Below are 19,437 nucleotides of genomic sequence, written 5' to 3'. Positions count from 1 at the left end.
CATCGATACCTGCGATGACCTTGGTACCGCTGGCTCCGTCGACGCCAAAGGACCGGACCGGGCTCCGAAAAGACGTTCCACTGAGCCAAACGCACCGCCTGAGTCCGCTTCTTCAACTGAAGACACTGAAGACAGGCGTCAGGTCGATGACTCTCACCTAGGCACCGAAGACACGAAGCGTGTCAGTAAGGGAGATGGTCCGGCTGCACCATGTGCACCTTTTGAAGCCGCTGGTAGGCTTCAATGACATGGGCGGAAAAATCGCGCCGGCGAGTTCGAACGCGATGGTGCCTGAGAAAGACCCGCACGGGCGGCCCAAAATGGCTGCAAAACGAAAAAGAAAGTAAACTTAAGGGGAAAAACTAAGAAAACTAAGGGGTTTTCTTGTTTTTTTTTTTTTTAACAAAAAGAAAGAAAAGAAAGAAGAGTCAGAGACTCAAAAAAGAAAATCGCCGAAAACTGGCGAAGAAACAAACAAATTAGCGCAAGAGGAATCCTGGGCAGAGAAGCGGCCAAGCAGCATTCCCGAACCGCGGTAAAAAGAAGACTGATGAACACGCTCGCGTTCGGGCGGGAAGACGGTCGTGCGTGTGCCGTGCGCACAGGAGCGCGAGGCTAGCAAACTTTTGTTGCTAGGGAAGATGTTCCGGTCCTGGGCTGCCACTGGACGTCACCCATCAGTGAGAACAAGCAGCCTGCTTGTCTTCGGAGAATAGGAGTTACGGACCAAGAAAGGGATCTGGATGTCATCGATGATCATAAACAAACCTTCTGTTCAGTGTGCTGGTGCGACTAGGAAAGCGAATAGATTATCAGGAAAGGTATGGAGAACAGATGCGAGGATGTTATAATGCCGTTGTATCGCTCCATGGTGCAACCGCACCTTGAGTATTGTGTTCAATTCTGGTCGCCGCATCTCAAGAAACATATAGTAGAACTGGAAAAGGTGCAGTGAAGGGCGACAAAAATGATAGCAGGGATGGGACGACTTCCCTATGAAGAAAGACTAAAGAGGCTAGGGCTTTTCAGCTTGGAGAAGAGACAGCTGAGGGGAGACATGATAGAGGTATATAAAATAATGAGTGGAGTGGAACAGGTGGATGTGAAGCGTCTGTTCATGCTTTCCAAAAATACTAGGACTAGGTGGCATGCGATGAAACTACAGTGTAGTAAATTTAAAACAAATCGGAGAAAATTTTTCTTCACCCAACGCATAATTAAACTCTGGAATTCGTTGCCGGAGAATGTAGTGAAGGCGGTTAGCTTGGCAGAGTTTAAAAAGGGGTTGGACGGTTTCCTAAGGGACAAGTCCATAGACCGCTACTAAATGGACTTGGGAAAAATCCACAATTTAGGGAATAACTTGTATAAAATGTTTGTGCGTTTGGGTAGCTTGCCAGGTGCCCTTGACCTGGACTGGCTGGTCGGGGACAGGATGCTGGGCTCAATGGACTTTTGGTCTTTTCCCAGTATGGTATTACTTATGTACTCTTATGGATGAATGGGTTAAATCTTTCCTTTTAAAGTGTGTTGTTAATTGACAATAGATATATACAGTGGGGGAAATAAGTATTTGATCCCTTGCTGATTTTGTAAGTTTGCCCACTGACAAAGACATGAGCAGCCCATAATTGAAGGGTAGGTTATTGGTAACAGTGAGAGATAGCACATCACAAATTAAATCCGGAAAATCACATTGTGGAAAGTATATGAATTTATTTGCATTCTGCAGAGGGAAATAAGTATTTGATCCCCCACCAACCAGTAAGAGATCTGGCCCCTACAGACCAGGTAGATGCTCCAAATCAACTCGTTACCTGCATGACAGACAGCTGTCGGCAATGGTCACCTGTATGAAAGACACACCTGTCCACAGACTCAGTGAATCAGTCAGACTCTAACCTCTACAAAATGGCCAAGAGCAAGGAGCTGTCTAAGGATGTCAGGGACAAGATCATACACCTGCACAAGGCTGGAATGGGCTACAAAACCATCAGTAAGACGCTGGGCGAGAAGGAGACAACTGTTGGTGCCATAGTAAGAAAATGGAAGAAGTACAAAATGACTGTCAATCGACAAAGATCTGGGGCTCCACGCAAAATCTCACCTCGTGGGGTATCCTTGATCATGAGGAAGGTTAGAAATCAGCCTACAACTACAAGGGGGGAACTTGTCAATGATCTCAAGGCAGCTGGGACCACTGTCACCACGAAAACCATTGGTAACACATTACGACATAATGGATTGCAATCCTGCAGTGCCCGCAAGGTCCCCCTGCTCCGGAAGGCACATGTGACGGCCCGTCTGAAGTTTGCCAGTGAACACCTGGATGATGCCGAGAGTGATTGGGAGAAGGTGCTGTGGTCAGATGAGACAAAAATTGAGCTCTTTGGCATGAACTCAACTCGCCGTGTTTGGAGGAAGAGAAATGCTGCCTATGACCCAAAGAACACCGTCCCCACTGTCAAGCATGGAGGTGGAAATGTTATGTTTTGGGGGTGTTTCTCTGCTAAGGGCACAGGACTACTTCACCGCATCAATGGGAGAATGGATGGGGCCATGTACCGTACAATTCTGAGTGACAACCTCCTTCCCTCCGCCAGGGCCTTAAAAATGGGTCGTGGCTGGGTCTTCCAGCACGACAATGACCCAAAACATACAGCCAAGGCAACAAAGGAGTGGCTCAGGAAGAAGCACATTAGGGTCATGGAGTGGCCTAGCCAGTCACCAGACCTTAATCCCATTGAAAACTTATGGAGGGAGCTGAAGCTGCGAGTTGCCAAGCGACAGCCCAGAACTCTTAATGATTTAGAGATGATCTGCAAAGAGGAGTGGACCAAAATTCCTCCTGACATGTGTGCAAACCTCATCATCAACTACAGAAGACGTCTGACCGCTGTGCTTGCCAACAAGGGTTTTGCCACCAAGTATTAGGTCTTGTTTGCCAGAGGGATTAAATACTTATTTCCCTCTGCAGAATGCAAATAAATTCATATACTTTCCACAATGTGATTTTCCGGATTTAATTTGTGATGTGCTATCTCTCACTGTTACCAATAACCTACCCTTCAATTATGGGCTGCTCATGTCTTTGTCAGTGGGCAAACTTACAAAATCAGCAAGGGATCAAATACTTATTTCCCCCACTGTATACACAACACTAAAGCATTGTCTATCAAATAGCATTGCACAACTACGTTCATAGGACAAGAACATTTGAAGTTGAAGAGGAAATTTAAAAAAAAAAAAAAGGAAACTTACATTTTTGCTACTTCTTTAACAACATCTCTGAGGGTCATCTCTTTCATCTGGCAAAAAAAAAAAAAAAAAGTACAAATAAAAGCAGTAGCAAGACTATCAATTTTTCTGAAATAAAATTTACACAGGAAGAAATTAAAAACTCAATGTGTCAACCACAAAAATCATTCAATCCTGGATGAAATTTAGACCATATTGGGAAATGACTAGAAACAAGGAAGTAGTACAGCAAGCTCATCAAGTCTAGCACCTCAACATGCCAATTAGTTTGCCATTTTAAATGGAACAGGATTCCAGGGAACAGTGAAGCTACTCACCTGTAGCAGGTGTTCTCCAAGGATAGCAGGATGAACATCCACACTGATGAAATCAATACACATAGGTGATGTCATCTGACGGACCCCTGTACAGGAATCGCTTGCCAACTGCCACTGTACATGCATACGCCTTCCCGCTTGCACAGAACCAAGCCAGTCTTATAGCTGACAGAATACAACTCCAAACGGAGGTGGTTGGGGCAGGAGGTGGATATTCATCCTGCTGTCTTTGGAAAACACTTGCTATAGAGGTGAGTAACTCCGTTTTCTCCAAGAACAAGCAGGATGAAATCATCATGCTGACGGAAATCCCTAATTACCAGATTGTTTGAAATTAAAAGGGACGCGGCCTAACACAAGCAAAGCACAATGGAGAACTACCTTTTTTTCGGACAGCTTGGAACAGAAAACAAGGGTTTAGAGATTCTAAAACCTTGAACAGAATTCTGAAAGACTGCCTGACCAAACCAGCAGTCACATCATCAGGAGTCTTGTTCTAGGCAACAGTCTAAATGGTATATAAATACTTGAATGAATGAATGAATGAATGAATGAATGAATGAATGTGAACGGATGGACTGACGACCATGTTGCAGCCCTGAAAATCTCTATGGAGGCTGATATTAGGTGGGCTACCGATGCAATCATGGCTCTGACACCAAGCCGTGACATTACACTCCAAGGTCAGTCCAGCTTGGGCATAAATGAGAGATATGCAGTCCACTGGCCAACTGGACAATGTGAATTTACCGATGGCAGCCCCCATCTTGTTGGAGTCAAAAAAAATAAGCTGGGTGGACAATCTATGGGCTTTAGTCTGCTCCAGACAGAAGGCCAAGGCTCTGTTGTGGTGCAACTTTAAGGGGATTGGGGGGGGGAGAGAGATCAGCTACTAGGGCCTGGAGCTCACTTACTCTACAGGCTGAAATGACTGCCTCCGAAGTACTTCACATAACAGGTTATCAAGTGGCTTGAAAGGAGCTGAGATCCCTTGACACTATAGGGGGTAGGAGTAAGCCCCTCATGAAACAAAAACTAAGGCTAAGAATTGATAAGCTCTAACCGCAGAAGGTAAGCCTATCACCATATACTGAGGTGGACCCTTATAGAGTTGGTATATAGACCAGACTCTGAGAGGGGTAGAAGGTACTCAAGCTGTTTTTGCGTAGGACAGGAGAAAGGATCTATGGCCTTGCCCTCACAAACCTCCTCCACTTGAAACCACACGACCTTCTAGTAGAATCTCTCTTGGAAGCAAGCCATACCCTGCAGACACCCTCAAGCAGATGTAAAGACCTTCAGCCTCTCAAATCCAAGCCATGAGGGCTAGTGACTGAAGGCTGGGATGCAAGAGGGATCCCTTGTTTTGAGTGAAAAGGGTCAGAAAATATTCCAGTCTCCACAGATCCTGGCAAATTAGCTCTAGAAGCGTGGGGAACCATATTTGCCTTGGTCAATACAGGGCAATGAGGACCTTGGTTCCTCTGTCTTTCTCAAGTTTCAGGAGAGAGTTTGCACTATGAGAAGTGTTGGAGGATACACATATAGAAGGCTCTGCCCCCAACTGAAAAGAAAGTTATCCGAGGCTAGTCTGCTGTATGATCCTAGTCTGAACTTTGTAGTTCAGCTGAGTGGTGAAGAGGTCCACCAAAGGGGTGCCCCATTCTCAGAATATCATCCAGGCTATGCCCTTGTTCAGTGACCACTTGTATTGTTGTATGACCTGACTCAGTCTGTCAGCCAGACAATTGTTCTTTCCTGCCAGATAAGTGGCCATGGAGGTGTTCTAGTGCCACATTTTGACAGCTCCCTGACACAGTCTCCCTGCTTGTTGATGTAATACACTGCAAACAGATTGTCTGTCTGAATGAGGACAATTCAGTAGTTGATCCCTGAAAGCCTTTAGAGCAGGACTGTCCCAACATCAGTCCTAGAGGGCCGCAATCCAATCTGGTTTTCAGGATTTCCCCAATGAATATACATGAGATCTATTTGCATGCACTACTCCATTGTATGTAAATAGATCTTATGCATATTCATTGGGAAAATCCAAAAAAACTGACCTGGCGAAGACAGAGATTGGACATCTCTGCTTTAGCAGAACTACCAAGGGATCACAATTTTTCAAAGGGAGATTTTAGTACACGTCCAGCTTCGCCCCTCTCTGCCTCACCTCTACCCACTTGACCTCATGGCTCCGCCCCCTGACATACCTCAATCCCACGGCCATTCAAGAAAATATTTTATTTACACCAGTGACAGCAGGGAGTGTTTCTGTTCACTCTATTAAACCCCCTATCCAGCATCTGTTCCCCCAAGGGACATAACAGTGAGGAGGTCTCGGCACCCCCACTTTGAGCTTAAGCCCACTTCAAAATTGTGGCACTGGTTGAATTGCTGCTGGAGCTGCCCACTACTTGAAGTGGTGCACTATATGAGCCTCCTACCGTGCTGTTTGAGAGGTGCAGCACTTGGCAGCGTGCTTCAACCGCCAGTGCTGGCCCTCCCGCTCAGTTCAGGCACTTGAAAATGGAAAATAAGATGATACCTTTTTCAATTAGTTTTCAGATGCCAAAATCTCCTGCCTCAGGTCAGGACAGTACAGTATACTGTTATGGTATCCTCTCCTGACCTAAGGAAGGAAGTGTTGGTCTGTGAAGGCTAATCAAAAATGTATAAAAACCAATCCAATATAAAATATCACCTTATTTTCTATTTTATGTTTTATTTGCATTTATTAACCTTTACTAACACAATTACCACATTACTTTATCCTAAATTCAAAATAAAATTAATTTCTGTACCTTTGCTGTCTGTCCATTTACTTTTTCTAATTGTGTTGGTCACAGGTCTCTTGATTCTGCTTTCCCTCGTCTTCTCTCAACTTTCTCGCCAGCATTTCCTGTCCATTTGTCATTTTTCTCTCTCCTTTGTCTTTGTTTCCTTCAACTTATTTTTCTGCCTCTCTGTCCATGTTTAATTCATTCTTACTATCCAGTCTTTAATTTCTCTTTTTACATCATCTACCTATGGCTTTTCCAGACTTTAATTTCCCTCTTTTTAACTTCATCTACATATGGCTTTTCATCCTTTCCTCACCCTTGTACTCTCCATGCTTCTTCCACTTATTCTCCAGTCTTTCACTAACTCTATCCTCTCCTCCTTTCCATCTAGCAGCTCCCCTCTTTCTCTCCCCATCCTTCCAGTGTCTCCCCCTTTCTCTCTGCATCCTTCTATCCAGGGTCTCTCCACTCTCCCTACCCTTCCATCCAGTGGGCAGATTTATACGGTCTGTGCCAGAGCCGGTGATGGGAGGCAGGGCTGGTGGTTGGGAGGAGGGGATAGTGCTGGGCAGACTTATACGGTCTGTGCCCTGAAAAAGACAGGTACAAGTCAAGGTAAGGTATACACATATGAGTTTATCTTGTTGGGCAGACTGGATGGACCAGGCAGGTCTTTTTCTGCCGTCATCTACTATGTTACTATGTTACAATCATACATATTTTCAAAGCACTTAGCCTTCCAAAGTTCCATAGGTTTCTATGGAACTTTGGAAGGCTAAATGCTTTGAAAATGAGCCCCTATGTTACTTCCATCCAGTGCCTTCCCTCTTTCTCTCCCCATCATTCCATCAAACACCTTCCCTCTTTCTCTCACCTCTGTACGACCTATATACATAAGGCAGACTTTTTGGACTCCGTACGTATGGCTCCCAGACTTCAGAAGCCTCAGCTTTCTCACCATTTCATGGTGATCAAATCCGCTCTTAAAAGAGCCAAGAGCTCCAAGACTGGCTCCTTGGTGCCTTGGGGGAGGGAGGTTCAGCCTTTGGAATATTTTTGGCAAACTTCTTTCTTTTTTTTTTAACTCTTTATTTATAAGTTTTTCATTTACATCAAACGATATAAAGATTGGCAATATCAGAAAAATAAAATAAAGGAATATGCATTTATATCATTACTTACAGAAAATAGTAATTCAAATTTTGACCTCAATAAATTGAATCAAGATACTAGGAAATATTTATACCAGGAATTAATAATAATAAACAATGTTATTTAAACGGAGGGAACGTAACAGATATCTGCAGCCAACTAAACAGCATTTTTAATTAGGGAGGCAAGTCTCCAGGTGAATTAACACTCTCCTTGGAATCAATAAATTCTAACAGCTTCGAGGGAGTAAAGAATATATAGTTAACCGATTCAAAAGTAATATAACATTTGCAAGGAAATTTTAGCAAAAAAGTGGCACCCAGTTTAAGAACTCTAGTTTTATAAATCAGAAATTCTTTTCTCCTCTTTTGCATACTCCTTGTCAAATCTGGAAAAATTTGTATCTTTTGGCCCAAGAAGACATCATTTAAATGGCGAAAATATAGTCTCAGGATATTATTTCTGTCCATTTCCAGTGCAAAAGTCACAATAAGTGTTGTTCTCTCTGTAATAGTTTCCAGAGAGTTCTCTAGAAATTCTGTCAAATTTAAATCTGGAGTAGATGGCGGTTGCTCCTTTAAAGGTTTAGAAACACCCGAGATATACTGGGTTCTCGTTATAGGGTGATAACCCTCCATTGGAATTCCCAATATTTGGGTAAAATATATTTTCAACATATCTATAGCTGTAACTAAAGGTGATTTTGGAAAATTTATTAACCTTAAATTATTCCTTCGAGCATTATTTTCCAAATTTTCTAATTTCTTTTCCTGTATTCCTTTTTCTTTAATTAAGGAGACCGTTAGATTTTGAAGTTTTCCAACCTCAACTTCCATCTTTAAAACTTTTTCTTTTTGTTCCCGAAAATTATTAGACAGATTTTCAGAAGTTTGTTTTAATTCCTTAATTTCACCCTTAATGGAAGTATTCATTTGAAGTAAAGTGTTATTGACCCCTTGAATTGCATCCCATAATGTGTTCATAGTCACCACTGCTGGTCTCTGTAGTCCTCCATTACTCCCGGTAGTGGAGCCTCGGGGAACAGGGGCATCGACCTGCAACTGCTCCTGCACTGCTGTTTCCTTCCCCGGGGTTGAGGTACTCGAAGGTCCTCCTCCCAACGGCGTTGAGAATACCGCTTCCAACTGCCGTGGTCCCTCGGGCAACCTTTCACTTCCGGGCTGTGGAGGGGCAGTGTAAGAAGGAGGGCTCAGCGTCGCTCCTTCAATGCTGCGGTCCGTGCCCAAAGAGGTCGAACCCGTCAAAGCAGTCATCTGTTCGCCATGGATCCCAATTCCAAAGCTCTCCAAAGTTGCTTGTCGAGAGATTGGCGTCGTCGGTGGAACCACGGAGGTAGGAACCGCCGTCTTCCCCTTTCTTTTCCCCATCTTAACGTCGGAGAAAGAACTTCCCTCGCTAGTTTAACGATGGGTCTCAGGAGCTTTGGGAGCACACATCCGTTTCTGACGCCATCTTGATTCAAGGTCTTGGCAAACTTCTTTCAGACTGTTATGCTTGCCTTTCGCATACATTCTTACCAGCTTTTAATGAGCATGAACTTGCAGAACATATTGAGCAGTGGAGCAGAGCCTGCACACATTCTGCTCCAGAGAAGGCTGCAGAGCTCTTGCCAGCTAGTAGCCAAGTAGCGGGATTATGGAAAGACATGGTGCAGACAACCTATGATGCTTTTGCCACAGTATCCAGGGCCTCAGCTATGGATATTGGCTTGCTCACTCACCTGGAGGAGCATCAAACTGGAGGATGTCCAACAACTCGGCCCTGGACTCATCCTTGGCCTTCATATCAAATGGGACCCAAAAAAAAAAACCCAACAGAGGAGGAGAGCTTCTCAGGAGGGAAGACTCTCCTTTTCTGTGGAGAGGAGTCTGAAGGAATACCAAGGAATCCTTCCTCTGAGAGGATCTCTGGTGCGTCTCCATACTTCCAGGAGTGGTTCAAATCAGACTCAGAAATAATCCTCCATGGCTGTCTGAGTCTGTGCCTGCCTCAGTCTACTGACAAGCTGGTCAGGCCTTGGAAAAGGGCGCTAAGGGATGTGTGATCTCCACTGCCCTGAGGAAGCTCCCCCCACCCAAGGGATGAGTCACTAAAACAGTTTTAATGTGCACAAGTTCCAATGCCCTCTGATATAGTGGCATCTATGTATGTGTGACAGGCAGGGCATAGACCACCAGAATGGGCTGAAGCTCCACCACAGCTGACAAAGCCCTCGATTAGAGGGCAACATAATTTTTTCTTTTGTGGCCAAAACCAAAAATGGTACTGGCATGCCAACACCCCCCCCCCCCCCCCCAAACGGAAGCAGTCCCTCAGGGCTACCTTACAAACCCTGGTGGTCTACAGGCATCTTTGGGACAGGAACAATCCCCAGTCTGTCACTCCTTCCCATGCTGGCTCCACAGTCAAAATGACTGCCCCAACTTCACACAACAGCTTCGTGAAATTTCAGCAGACATTTTGAGATTGGAGCCTGGATAGGCTGGAAGGATCCAAGTTGCTTCTGCCCATGCTGGCTCTGATCTCAAAATGGCTGCCATGATCTCCCACAGCAATCTTCGCAAGGCTGCTGCGGGAAGTTGTGGCACAATTTTGACTACGAAGCCAGCATGGGCAGGAGTGATTGGGAATCACTCCTTCCCCCGAGGCCACTAGACCACCAGAGTTTATATGGTAGGCTTGGGGGGGGGGGGGGGGGAGGTGTCAGCAAAAACATTGGTCTCTCCTTCCTTGGTTTTGTGGCTTCAGCAGAAAATACACCAGCATTTTCAGCCAAAATCGAAACTCAGTCAGCCTTTACCCTAGATGACTCTATCCTCTTGGGAGAATGGCCTGGATCTGCTCCTTCAGGGGAGTCACTGGTAAAGGCTAGGGCTCAGCCAATGTAGACATCCTTTGAAGACATCAGGGCTGAACCAATGGTTTGTTCCTGGCTTGATAGAGGCTGGCTAGCCCACTCAGAACCCTTGGAGGGTGAGCAGCCATCAAAATAGGGCCAGTTTCCAGGTATCAATGGCTTTGATGCCCCAGTGCTCTTGATGCTGTGCCTCAAGGGGGGATTGATGCCTATGCCTCTTGGCCTCCTCCCAACACTGGGGCCCCTTGGCATTGACAAGGATGAAGACAAATTCTCTTTTCCTTCGGGTGAGATGTTCAATCCTGTGGCTACTATTGATGCTCGATGTCAAGGCAAGTGGAGTCCACAGCAATGGATGATGCACCCCCAGTATCCAGTGTGGCCACTGGTATGGATGCCTCAGATGCCAAAAGATCAGATTTCCCTGCAACAAAAATATGACCGCGCTGCTCTTCAGAACCTCTAATATTCTTCCCCTTGATATTGGTGAACAGAATTTACAAGAAGGATTATGGGTCAGGCCTCAAGCACTAGTTATGAGTGCCTGTGATGGACATGGTCCTACTACACCAGATATACTTCAAACCAATGGTAGTCTTAAGTTATACACAGGGAAAAATAGCAGTGGCAAAATAAAATGGCTCAATTTTTTTTTTTTTGGGGGGGGGGGGGGGGGGGGGGAATACCCTGATCTAAGGCAACCTAGTGAGCCTCAGAAAAGAAACAGAAGTTAGAACATGTCAAAACCCTCACTGCGGAACTAAGAGGGAAGGTATGCACTAGCCCTGCACTAACACTCAGCACCAGGGATTCCCAAATTTGTCTTGGGGGAATCCCATCCAGTAAGGTTTTCAGGATATCCACAATGAATATGCATGAAATAAATCTGCATACCATGGATATCATGAAAATCAGACAAGTAGGGGTTTCTCCGGGACAGATTTAGGAATCACTAACTTACACAAAGACAAGATTAAGGCAAAAACACTATAAAACAAGTGCAAACTGAGAGGAGATCTATATAAACATAACCTCACTGCACTATGGAAAAAGACAGCCTGGCTTGGTCCTGTGCGATGGCAACAAGTGGGAAGGTGTGTGTATGCGCGGTGTGCCACCCTCAAATGTTTCTCAAAGTTGCTGGAGAGCAGCTCCTACACAGGGCTCTGTGTGGTGATTTCATCCTGTTTGTCCTTAGAGAAATTAATTTACATTAGAACTGTCACAAAAGCAAAAAGATTAATAAAAGCTGTTATAGACTTTCTTTTTTGAACTGCTGCCAAAAATGGCCCTTGTGCTGATATTACCCATTTCAGACAAATCTGTCTATATAAGACCACAATCAGAGCCATATTCAGGACTTTTGAATACATTAAGTGGTTGGAGAAACTCCATGGTATCCACTGCTAAGCCAACAGGTTTCTGCTGAACTCTCAAAAATCTCACACAGCATATCTTCAGTTAGTGGCAGAAAATGTTTCTCCAGCCACCTCCTTGTCAGCAACTTAAACTCAAATAGCTGGACATCAGCTATGAGCCCCTCAGTTTCCATGAGAGCATAATGGCACATTGCTATGGAATAAAGAGCATCCAAATTTAAAGTAGGGCTTAATTTCAAACAAAATTTTTAATTGCAATTAATCATGCGATTAAAGGCAGGGCATAGCCAGCAGTCCATTGGGGGGGAGGGGGGAGCATAGGGATGAACTGCGGGGTACGCTTGCCTCTACCTCCCCACCCCCCTAATAAGATATCTTACCTTTGCTGGTCGGCATGCCGAAGCCAGTCAAAGAAACCCACTGCCAAAGCGGCCCTTCCTCCTCATGCTGCCTCAGGAGCGAGGAAGTTAGCAGGGTGCCTCCAGTCGTCACTCACCGTGCATGCTCAGTTCATGCACAAATTGAGCATGCTTGGGGAGTGCAAGCACTGGTGGATGGAGGCACACCGCTGACTTCCTTGCTCCTGAGGAAGGGGGTGACTCAGGCAATGGATTTATTCAGCTGGCAGGGCTTCAGCTACCCCACCAGCCATTGAACAGGTACTGCAGCTTTGGAGGAGGCCTGAGCCCACTCACTCTCTCTTGTGCCCCCCTGTGCCTTCACCTATTCTCTCTCGCGCCTTCCTGTGCCTTCACCCATTCTCTCGCTCTCAACTGTTCCTCCCCTCCCACAATTCTCTCAATTCCCCCCTCCCCTCTTCCAGTCAGTCCGGCATCTCTCCCAGACCACCAGCGGCTCTCCCCACCCGCCCCTCCTGGTTACCTTTTATTTGTAGTAAGGTTTCACCTTGCAGCAGCAGCAGCAGCAGCAGCGTATTCAAACAATGCCTCGGCCTGCACCAGGCCTTTCTTTCTTACCCATCCCACCCCCTTCTGAAACAGGAAGCTACATCAGAAGGAGGTGGGACAGGATGGATCAGAAGGAAAGGCCTGGTGCAGGCTGAGGCAGCATTCAATATGCTGCCACTGCAGGGAAAAGACCTACTGCAAATACAAAGGTAAACGAAGGAGGAAAGGAGCAGTGGAGAGCCGCTGGCAGTCCAGGAGGAGAAGGAGAGATGCCAGACAGACATTGTGCATGGGCAGGCCAGGAGAAGTTCAAGAACTAATCGTGATTCATTTTTAAAAATTGTGGGCAATGATTTGCATGTTGCTCGCAATTAATGTGCAATTCTAATTAAAGTATACAAATATACAAATTTTTGTTTCTTTAAATCCTACCTGAAGTTTTTCAATTTCGTTTTAGCTGCTTGCCTAGCTTTCCAATAGAACACCCCCAATAACCCTGCAAAGAAAAAAAATTACAAGTCATAGTCAATGGGCTTTTCTGCTACAAAGTCTGAAAAACATCCTGTGATACAACATTGTAAAGGTGCTGTACTTGGGTTTGCTATACTCAGTAGTTGACAAATTTTTACAATTAAGAGAATTAGTGAAGCTCAGAAAGACCAGATAATCCTGTTGCTTTAACCTGCATCTCTTTACCGTTTCATCTACAAAGAGTAAAGTAATTTGTAAAAACTGAACACTGTAAACGTTTGTACTTCAAAACCACATTTGAGTATATGCTCTGAGGGGAAAACCCTTACCTCACAAATCTCTCTACATGAAATCTCCCATTTTACTTAAAATTTCCTCCACAGTGTCGCAAACAAGATATGCAAATCACAGCATGAGAATTTTGCTATCCTGCTTGAAGTTCAGGTGCTATTGCTTGTGTGCATATCTTTACTGCTGCAATTGTAATGGGTAAACCAGAATCAGTCATTCGTATTTTACCAGCTTGAGCAATGTTCCTTTTAAAAGAAGCTAACGTAGTGTTTTAAAGTACACAATTGTCAAGAAATATTCCAGTAACCAGGTTCCCTATCCACCTAAATGGATGACTTTTGCAATTACTACTTTTGTCCTATCAGCTAGCATCTAGCAGATGATGTGCTTTTAGCTATGTTGTCCCTTCATTATGGAACTTCTCCCATGGGAGATTCAAGGAAATGAACTCAGTTTCCAGAAAAAAAAAAAAAAAAAAAAAGATTATGCTTTTTATTGCAATTTATTGTAAAAATTTGTCGTATTGACTATTTTAGTTTGTACTGTAATCCACTGAATATCAAATAAAATACCCCCCCTCAAAACACCATATTGTAATTATCTGGCTCCCTTATCACAATCATCCTATATAATAATTTACACCTCCAACGTTCTAAGTCTGGATGCCTGGGTTCGTACACACTTCCCATTGGGTCCGCCCTCGCGATGACGTCAGAGGGCGGATCAGTGAAAGGGAAGGGAAGCCAGCACCAGCCAACCACAGAACGTTGGAGGTGAGTAGAGAATCGCCCCTCCCCCTATCCTCCCTCTGAGTTTCAGCCCCCCCCCCCCTCCGATTTCTATGCCCCCCTACCTCCCTCCCTCTCCTCCGAGGGGTCCTGGAACTCGGAGAGGGAGGGAGGTAGGGGGGCATGGAACTTGGAGGGGAGGGGGGGTTGGAACTTGGAGGAGAGAGAGGGAGGGAGGTAGGGGGGGGCATTGAACCTTGCTAGTGCCCATTTCATTTCTATCACAAACGGGCCTCTTTTACTAGTAGCTTAATAATGCTTTGACATCTCTATCCCCTACTGCCCTGGGCATACGGGCAGACTAAGACTGTCCGGAATTTGCCAGCTAAGATTCAATGCTAAAAATACAGGGTCATGCATTTGGGCTGCAAAAAACCAAGGGAATGGCACAGTTTAGTGGGTGAAGAACTTTTGTGCACAAAAGAGGAGTGGGACTTGGGTGTGATCATATGCGAAGATCTTAAGGTGTCCACACAGGTAGAAGAGAAGACGGCAAAAATTAGAAGGATGCTTGGATGTATAGGGAGAGTTATGGCCAGAAGGAAAAAGGAGGTGATGATGCCCATGTATAAGACTCTGGTGAGACCTCACTTAGAATTTTCTGGAGACCTCACCTTCAAAGAGATATAAACAGGATGGAATAAGTCCAGAAGGTGGCTACTAAAATGCCTGCTCCCCAATGAAGGAGAAAGGCATCTGACGCTAATCTGCCCTGGGCCTGAAGCCTGGAACAGAACTGAGGGACCTTGTGATTGGACTGAGTGGCAAAAAGACCCACCGAGGGGGTGCCCCACGCTCAGAAGATCTTGCGGGCTATGCCCATGTTCAGCGACCACTCGTGAGGTTGCATTATCCTGCTCAATCTGTAGGCCAGACTGTTGTTTACTCCTGCCAGATATGTGACTTGGAGAAACATACCATGACGGCGTGCCCAAAGCCACATCTGGACAGCTGCCTGACACAGAGGGCGAGATCCGGTGCTCCCCTACTTGTTGGTGTAATACATGGCATGATTGTCTGTCTGAATCAAAATGATTTGGGTTGGACAGCCGATCTTTGGAAGCCTTTAGAGCATTCCAGATCACTCGCAATTCCAGGAGATTGATCTGAAGACCTTTTTCCTGAAAGGACCAGGCTCCCTGAGTGTGAAGCCCATCTACATGAGCTCCCCACCCCAGGAGGGATGCATCCGTCGTCAGCACTTTTTGTGGCTGAGGAATTTGGAATGGATTTCCCAAGGTCAAATTGGATCAAATCGTCCACCACTGAAGGGAATTCCAAAAGTCGGTGGGCAGTTGGATCACATCCTCTAGATACCCTGCAGCTTGACACCACTGGGAAGCTAGGGTCCATTGAGCTGATCTCATATGTAGAGGTGCCATGGGAATTACATGAACTGTGGAGGCCATGTGCCCCAGAAGTCTCAACATCTGCCGAGCCGTGATCTGTTGAGACACTCAAACTCTGGACACCAGGGACAGGAGGTTGTCTGCCCTTGCCTTGGGAAGATACGCTCGAGCTGTCTGTGTTCAACAGAGCTCCAATGAATTCCAACTTTTGAAATGGGGTGAGATGGGGCTTGGAGTAATTGATCACGAACCCCAGTAGCTCTAGCACCTTAATAGTCATTCGCATGGACTGTAGAGCGCCTGCCTCCGAGGTGCTCTTCACCAGCCAATCGTCGAGATAAGGGAACACATGCACTCCCAGTCTGCGTAGCGATGCTGCGACTACCACTAGGCACTTTGTAAACACTCTGGGCACAGACGCCAGACCAAAGGGCAGTACACGGTACTGAAAGTGCTGTGTTCCCAGCCGAAATCGAAGATACTTCCTGTGAGCTGGAAGAATCGAGATGTGTGTGTAAGCATCCTTTAAGTTCAGCGAGCATAGCCAATCGTTCTCTTGAATCATGGGAAGAAGGGTGCTCAGGGAAACAATCCTGAACTTTTCTCAGACTAGGAATTTGTTCAGGGCCCTTAGGTCTAGGATGGGACACATCCCCCCTGTCTTTTCTGCACAAGAAAATACCTGGAATAGAATCCCAACCCTTCTTCCCCTGGTGGACACGGGTTAGACCGCTTGGGCCTTTAGAAGGGCGAGAGTTCCTCTGCAAGTATCTGCTTGTGCTGGGAGCTTTAAGAATGAGCTCCCGGTGGGCAATTTGGAGGTTTGGATTCCAGATTGAGAGTGTATACTAAAGATGCATATTTTCAAAGCACTTAGCCTAAGGCTAAGTGCTTTGAAAATATGCCTCTAACTGGACTATTTGAATAACCCACCAGTCGAGGTTATGAGAGGCCACCTTTGGTGAAAAAATATCAACCTCCCCCCAACCAGCAAGTTGTCTGGTACGGACACTTTTACTGAGGCTATGCTTAACTGAAGCCAGTCAAAAGCCGTCCCTGCTTTTGACGAGAACGAGCATGCTGGGGTTGAGCCTGGGCAGGCTGCCGAGAAGCAGGAGTGTACCTACACCTAGGATAGGATAGGGAACACTCCTCTCCCCCCCCCCCAAAAATACCTCCTAGATAAAGAGGTAGTAGCAAGAAGACACCCGGTGGGAGAGAGAATCCATAGCATCATTATGCTTCTTGATTTGATCAACAAGCTCCTACTTTTTCACCAAAAAGGTTGTCCCCCCAGCAAGGAACATCCGCCATTCGCTGCTGGACCTAATGATCCAGGGCAGAGACACGCAGCCGTGAGAGTCTACGCATCACTGTACCTCGAGCAGCGATCCTGGATGCTACATCAAAAGTATCGAACGCACCCCTGGCCAGGAATTTGACACGCCTTCTTCTGCCTGACCACCAGGCGAAAAGGCTCGGCTTGTTCCGGAGGGAGTGCATCAACCAAGCTAGACAGTTGCCTTATCGAGTCCCACAAGTGAACGCTCATGAAAGCTGTATGATTGAATCTTGCAGTGAGCATAGCGGCCTGATATGTCTTTCTCCCAAAAGAATCAAGAGTCCTGGCTTCTCTGCCTGGGGGCGCCGAAGCATAGTCTCTAGTACTCCTGGCTCTCTTGAGGGCAGAATCCACCACCATAGAATTGTGGGGTAACAGACCTCATCAACCCAGATTCACCATGGATCCGATACTGGATTCAGCTTTCCTCGGGACCACCAGGGCCAGACAGAGGGGCCCGACCAGTTTCGCATAAGACTTCCTTCAGTACCTTATGCAGAGGGACTATCAGAGCCTCTTAGGTGGAGAAGAATAGTCCAGGACTTCGAGCATCTCAGTCCTGGGCTCATCCTCTACCTCCACAGGGAAAGGAATAGCCGTAGCCATTTCCCGGACAAAAGAGGAAAAGGAAAGACTTTCTGGTGGAGGGAGTCTCTTCTCTGGTGGAGCGGAAGGTTCAGAGGGAATCCCATAAGACTCATTGGAAGAAAAGTACCTGGGATCTTCCTTTGACTCCCACAAACGCTCCTGCTCAGTATTGGATAAGACCTCTGTTAAGGTACTCCGACACTGAACCTGCCTCGACGCCGACACCGAAGCTGACTGACGTAGCAGTCCCTCCAGAAGTTCTGGAAACAAGGCCCAGACGCGCTCATTGAGAGCCGCCATCGGAGAAGGCTGCGGGGTCTGTGGAACAGGCGGTGTCAGAATCTGTGGAGGCTCGGGAGCAGGTACCGGGCTGCTAGGAGACCGATGCATCGGCACCTCCTGTATCGAGGGGGAGCGATCCTCGGCGCCGACGCTTCTCGGGTGCTGACTCTCGACGCCACGGAGCTCCCGGTACCATGTGGTCGAAGGAGAACGATGACAGTACTTTTTCACCTTCGCTCGTTCCCGTCATTGAGACTCCTTGGTACCGATGAGGACGTGGAATCCTCACGTCTCCTCGGGGCTGGGTCCGACTAAGGTCGGTCCTGGGGGGCCTTCATAACAGGAGGGCTCGAGGCAGGTGGAGACCCACTCAATGCCTCACTGCTCCCAGCGCAAGTTGGTCTCTCAGCAGCCATTACCTCTCCTCCTGACATCGATGCTCCTTTCGATGTTGACGCCGACGCTGCCAACCTCGGTACCGATGTCGAAGGACTGGACCGAGCCCCAAAAAGCTTTTCTCATTGGGCTTCTTGAGATGCTTGGGTCCGTTTCTTCATACGAAGACACAGACTACAAGCAGCTGGGCTATGGTCAGGCCCAAGGCACTGGATATACCAGGCGTGGGTATCGGTACCTGAGAAGGTCCGGTTGCACCGAGTACAACGTTTGAAGCCGCTGGGTGTCTTCGATGACATGGAAGGGAAAACAGCTTCAGTGAAATCAAAAGACGCGATTGTGCCTGTTAAAAGAAAAAGGGCACAAAAAATAAGGAATAACCCGGCCGTGTCGAAAAAAACCAAGGAAACTTTAAAAGGGGTCAAAACTAAAAACTGGATTTTTTAAAATGATAAGAAAAAAAATTAGGAGAAATTAGCGAATGCTCGCGAAGACTCTTTACTGGGGCCTGAGAAGAGCACAGAAAAAAAACCTACCGCACCTCAACACGGAGAAAAGAAAACTGAAGAGGCACGCTCAAGCGACAGGGCGGAAAGTCATCTGCGCATGCGCGGTGCACGTTGTTCGCGCACCAGAAGACTCTGGCAAAACTTTTTATTTTTGCTGGAAAAAATTTGCCATTTCCTGGGCCAACGAGGATGTTGACCCACAAGTGAGAACAAGCAGCCTGCTTGTCCTCGGAGAAAATTAGCTACTCGAGATACTCACATGTTCATTTTTTTTGTGTGTGTATGAAATCTTACCACTGCAAAAACAACTGCTGGCACAGCTTAAGCATTTCAGGGACACCCACAGTGAGATACATAAACAGTTACTAAATATACAAATGGCCTTAAACACATTAATTGATTAGAGTACTGTTAAATCTTTTGCTTATTATAAACATCAGCTTTATAAACATGAAAATAAGAGTGGAAAGCTTCTGGAATGACTTATAGTGGTTAAGCAGAGCCAGAAAAAAAAATCACAACTCTACAAGATTCATCATAGGTGAGAGTTCATACTGATCAAGGTATATGCACAATCTTCAAAAATGTTAACCAAAATCTCTACGTGTCACCTGAAGCAGAAGGCTTGCCTGACAAGTTGTATCTGAATGGCTTTGACCTCCCAAGTATTTCTCAGGCTGGCAGGGATCTGTAAATTGTCCTATTACAACTGATGAGGTATACAGGGCAATACAAAGGAGTCAATT

The 19,437-nt window shown here is 46.1% G+C and overlaps 1 protein-coding gene across 1 annotated transcript in view; it reads right to left on the bottom strand.

Moving 5' to 3' along the window:
- PSMA3 (proteasome subunit alpha 3) overlaps positions 1 to 19,437 on the bottom strand; it is an 84,648-nt gene that overhangs the window by 23,729 nt on the left and 41,482 nt on the right. The window contains 3 exon segments of the mRNA XM_030214975.1: positions 3,262 to 3,308; positions 13,108 to 13,126; positions 13,128 to 13,171. Coding sequence (XP_030070835.1) covers positions 3,262 to 3,308; positions 13,108 to 13,126; positions 13,128 to 13,171 — 110 coding nt within the window.

Source organism: Microcaecilia unicolor, chromosome 9 (assembly GCF_901765095.1).
Source record: "Microcaecilia unicolor chromosome 9, aMicUni1.1, whole genome shotgun sequence".
Taxonomy (NCBI): Eukaryota; Metazoa; Chordata; class Amphibia; order Gymnophiona; family Siphonopidae; genus Microcaecilia; species Microcaecilia unicolor.
Note: the sequence above shows the minus strand (reverse complement) of the source record. Positions and strands in the feature narration are given on the sequence as shown.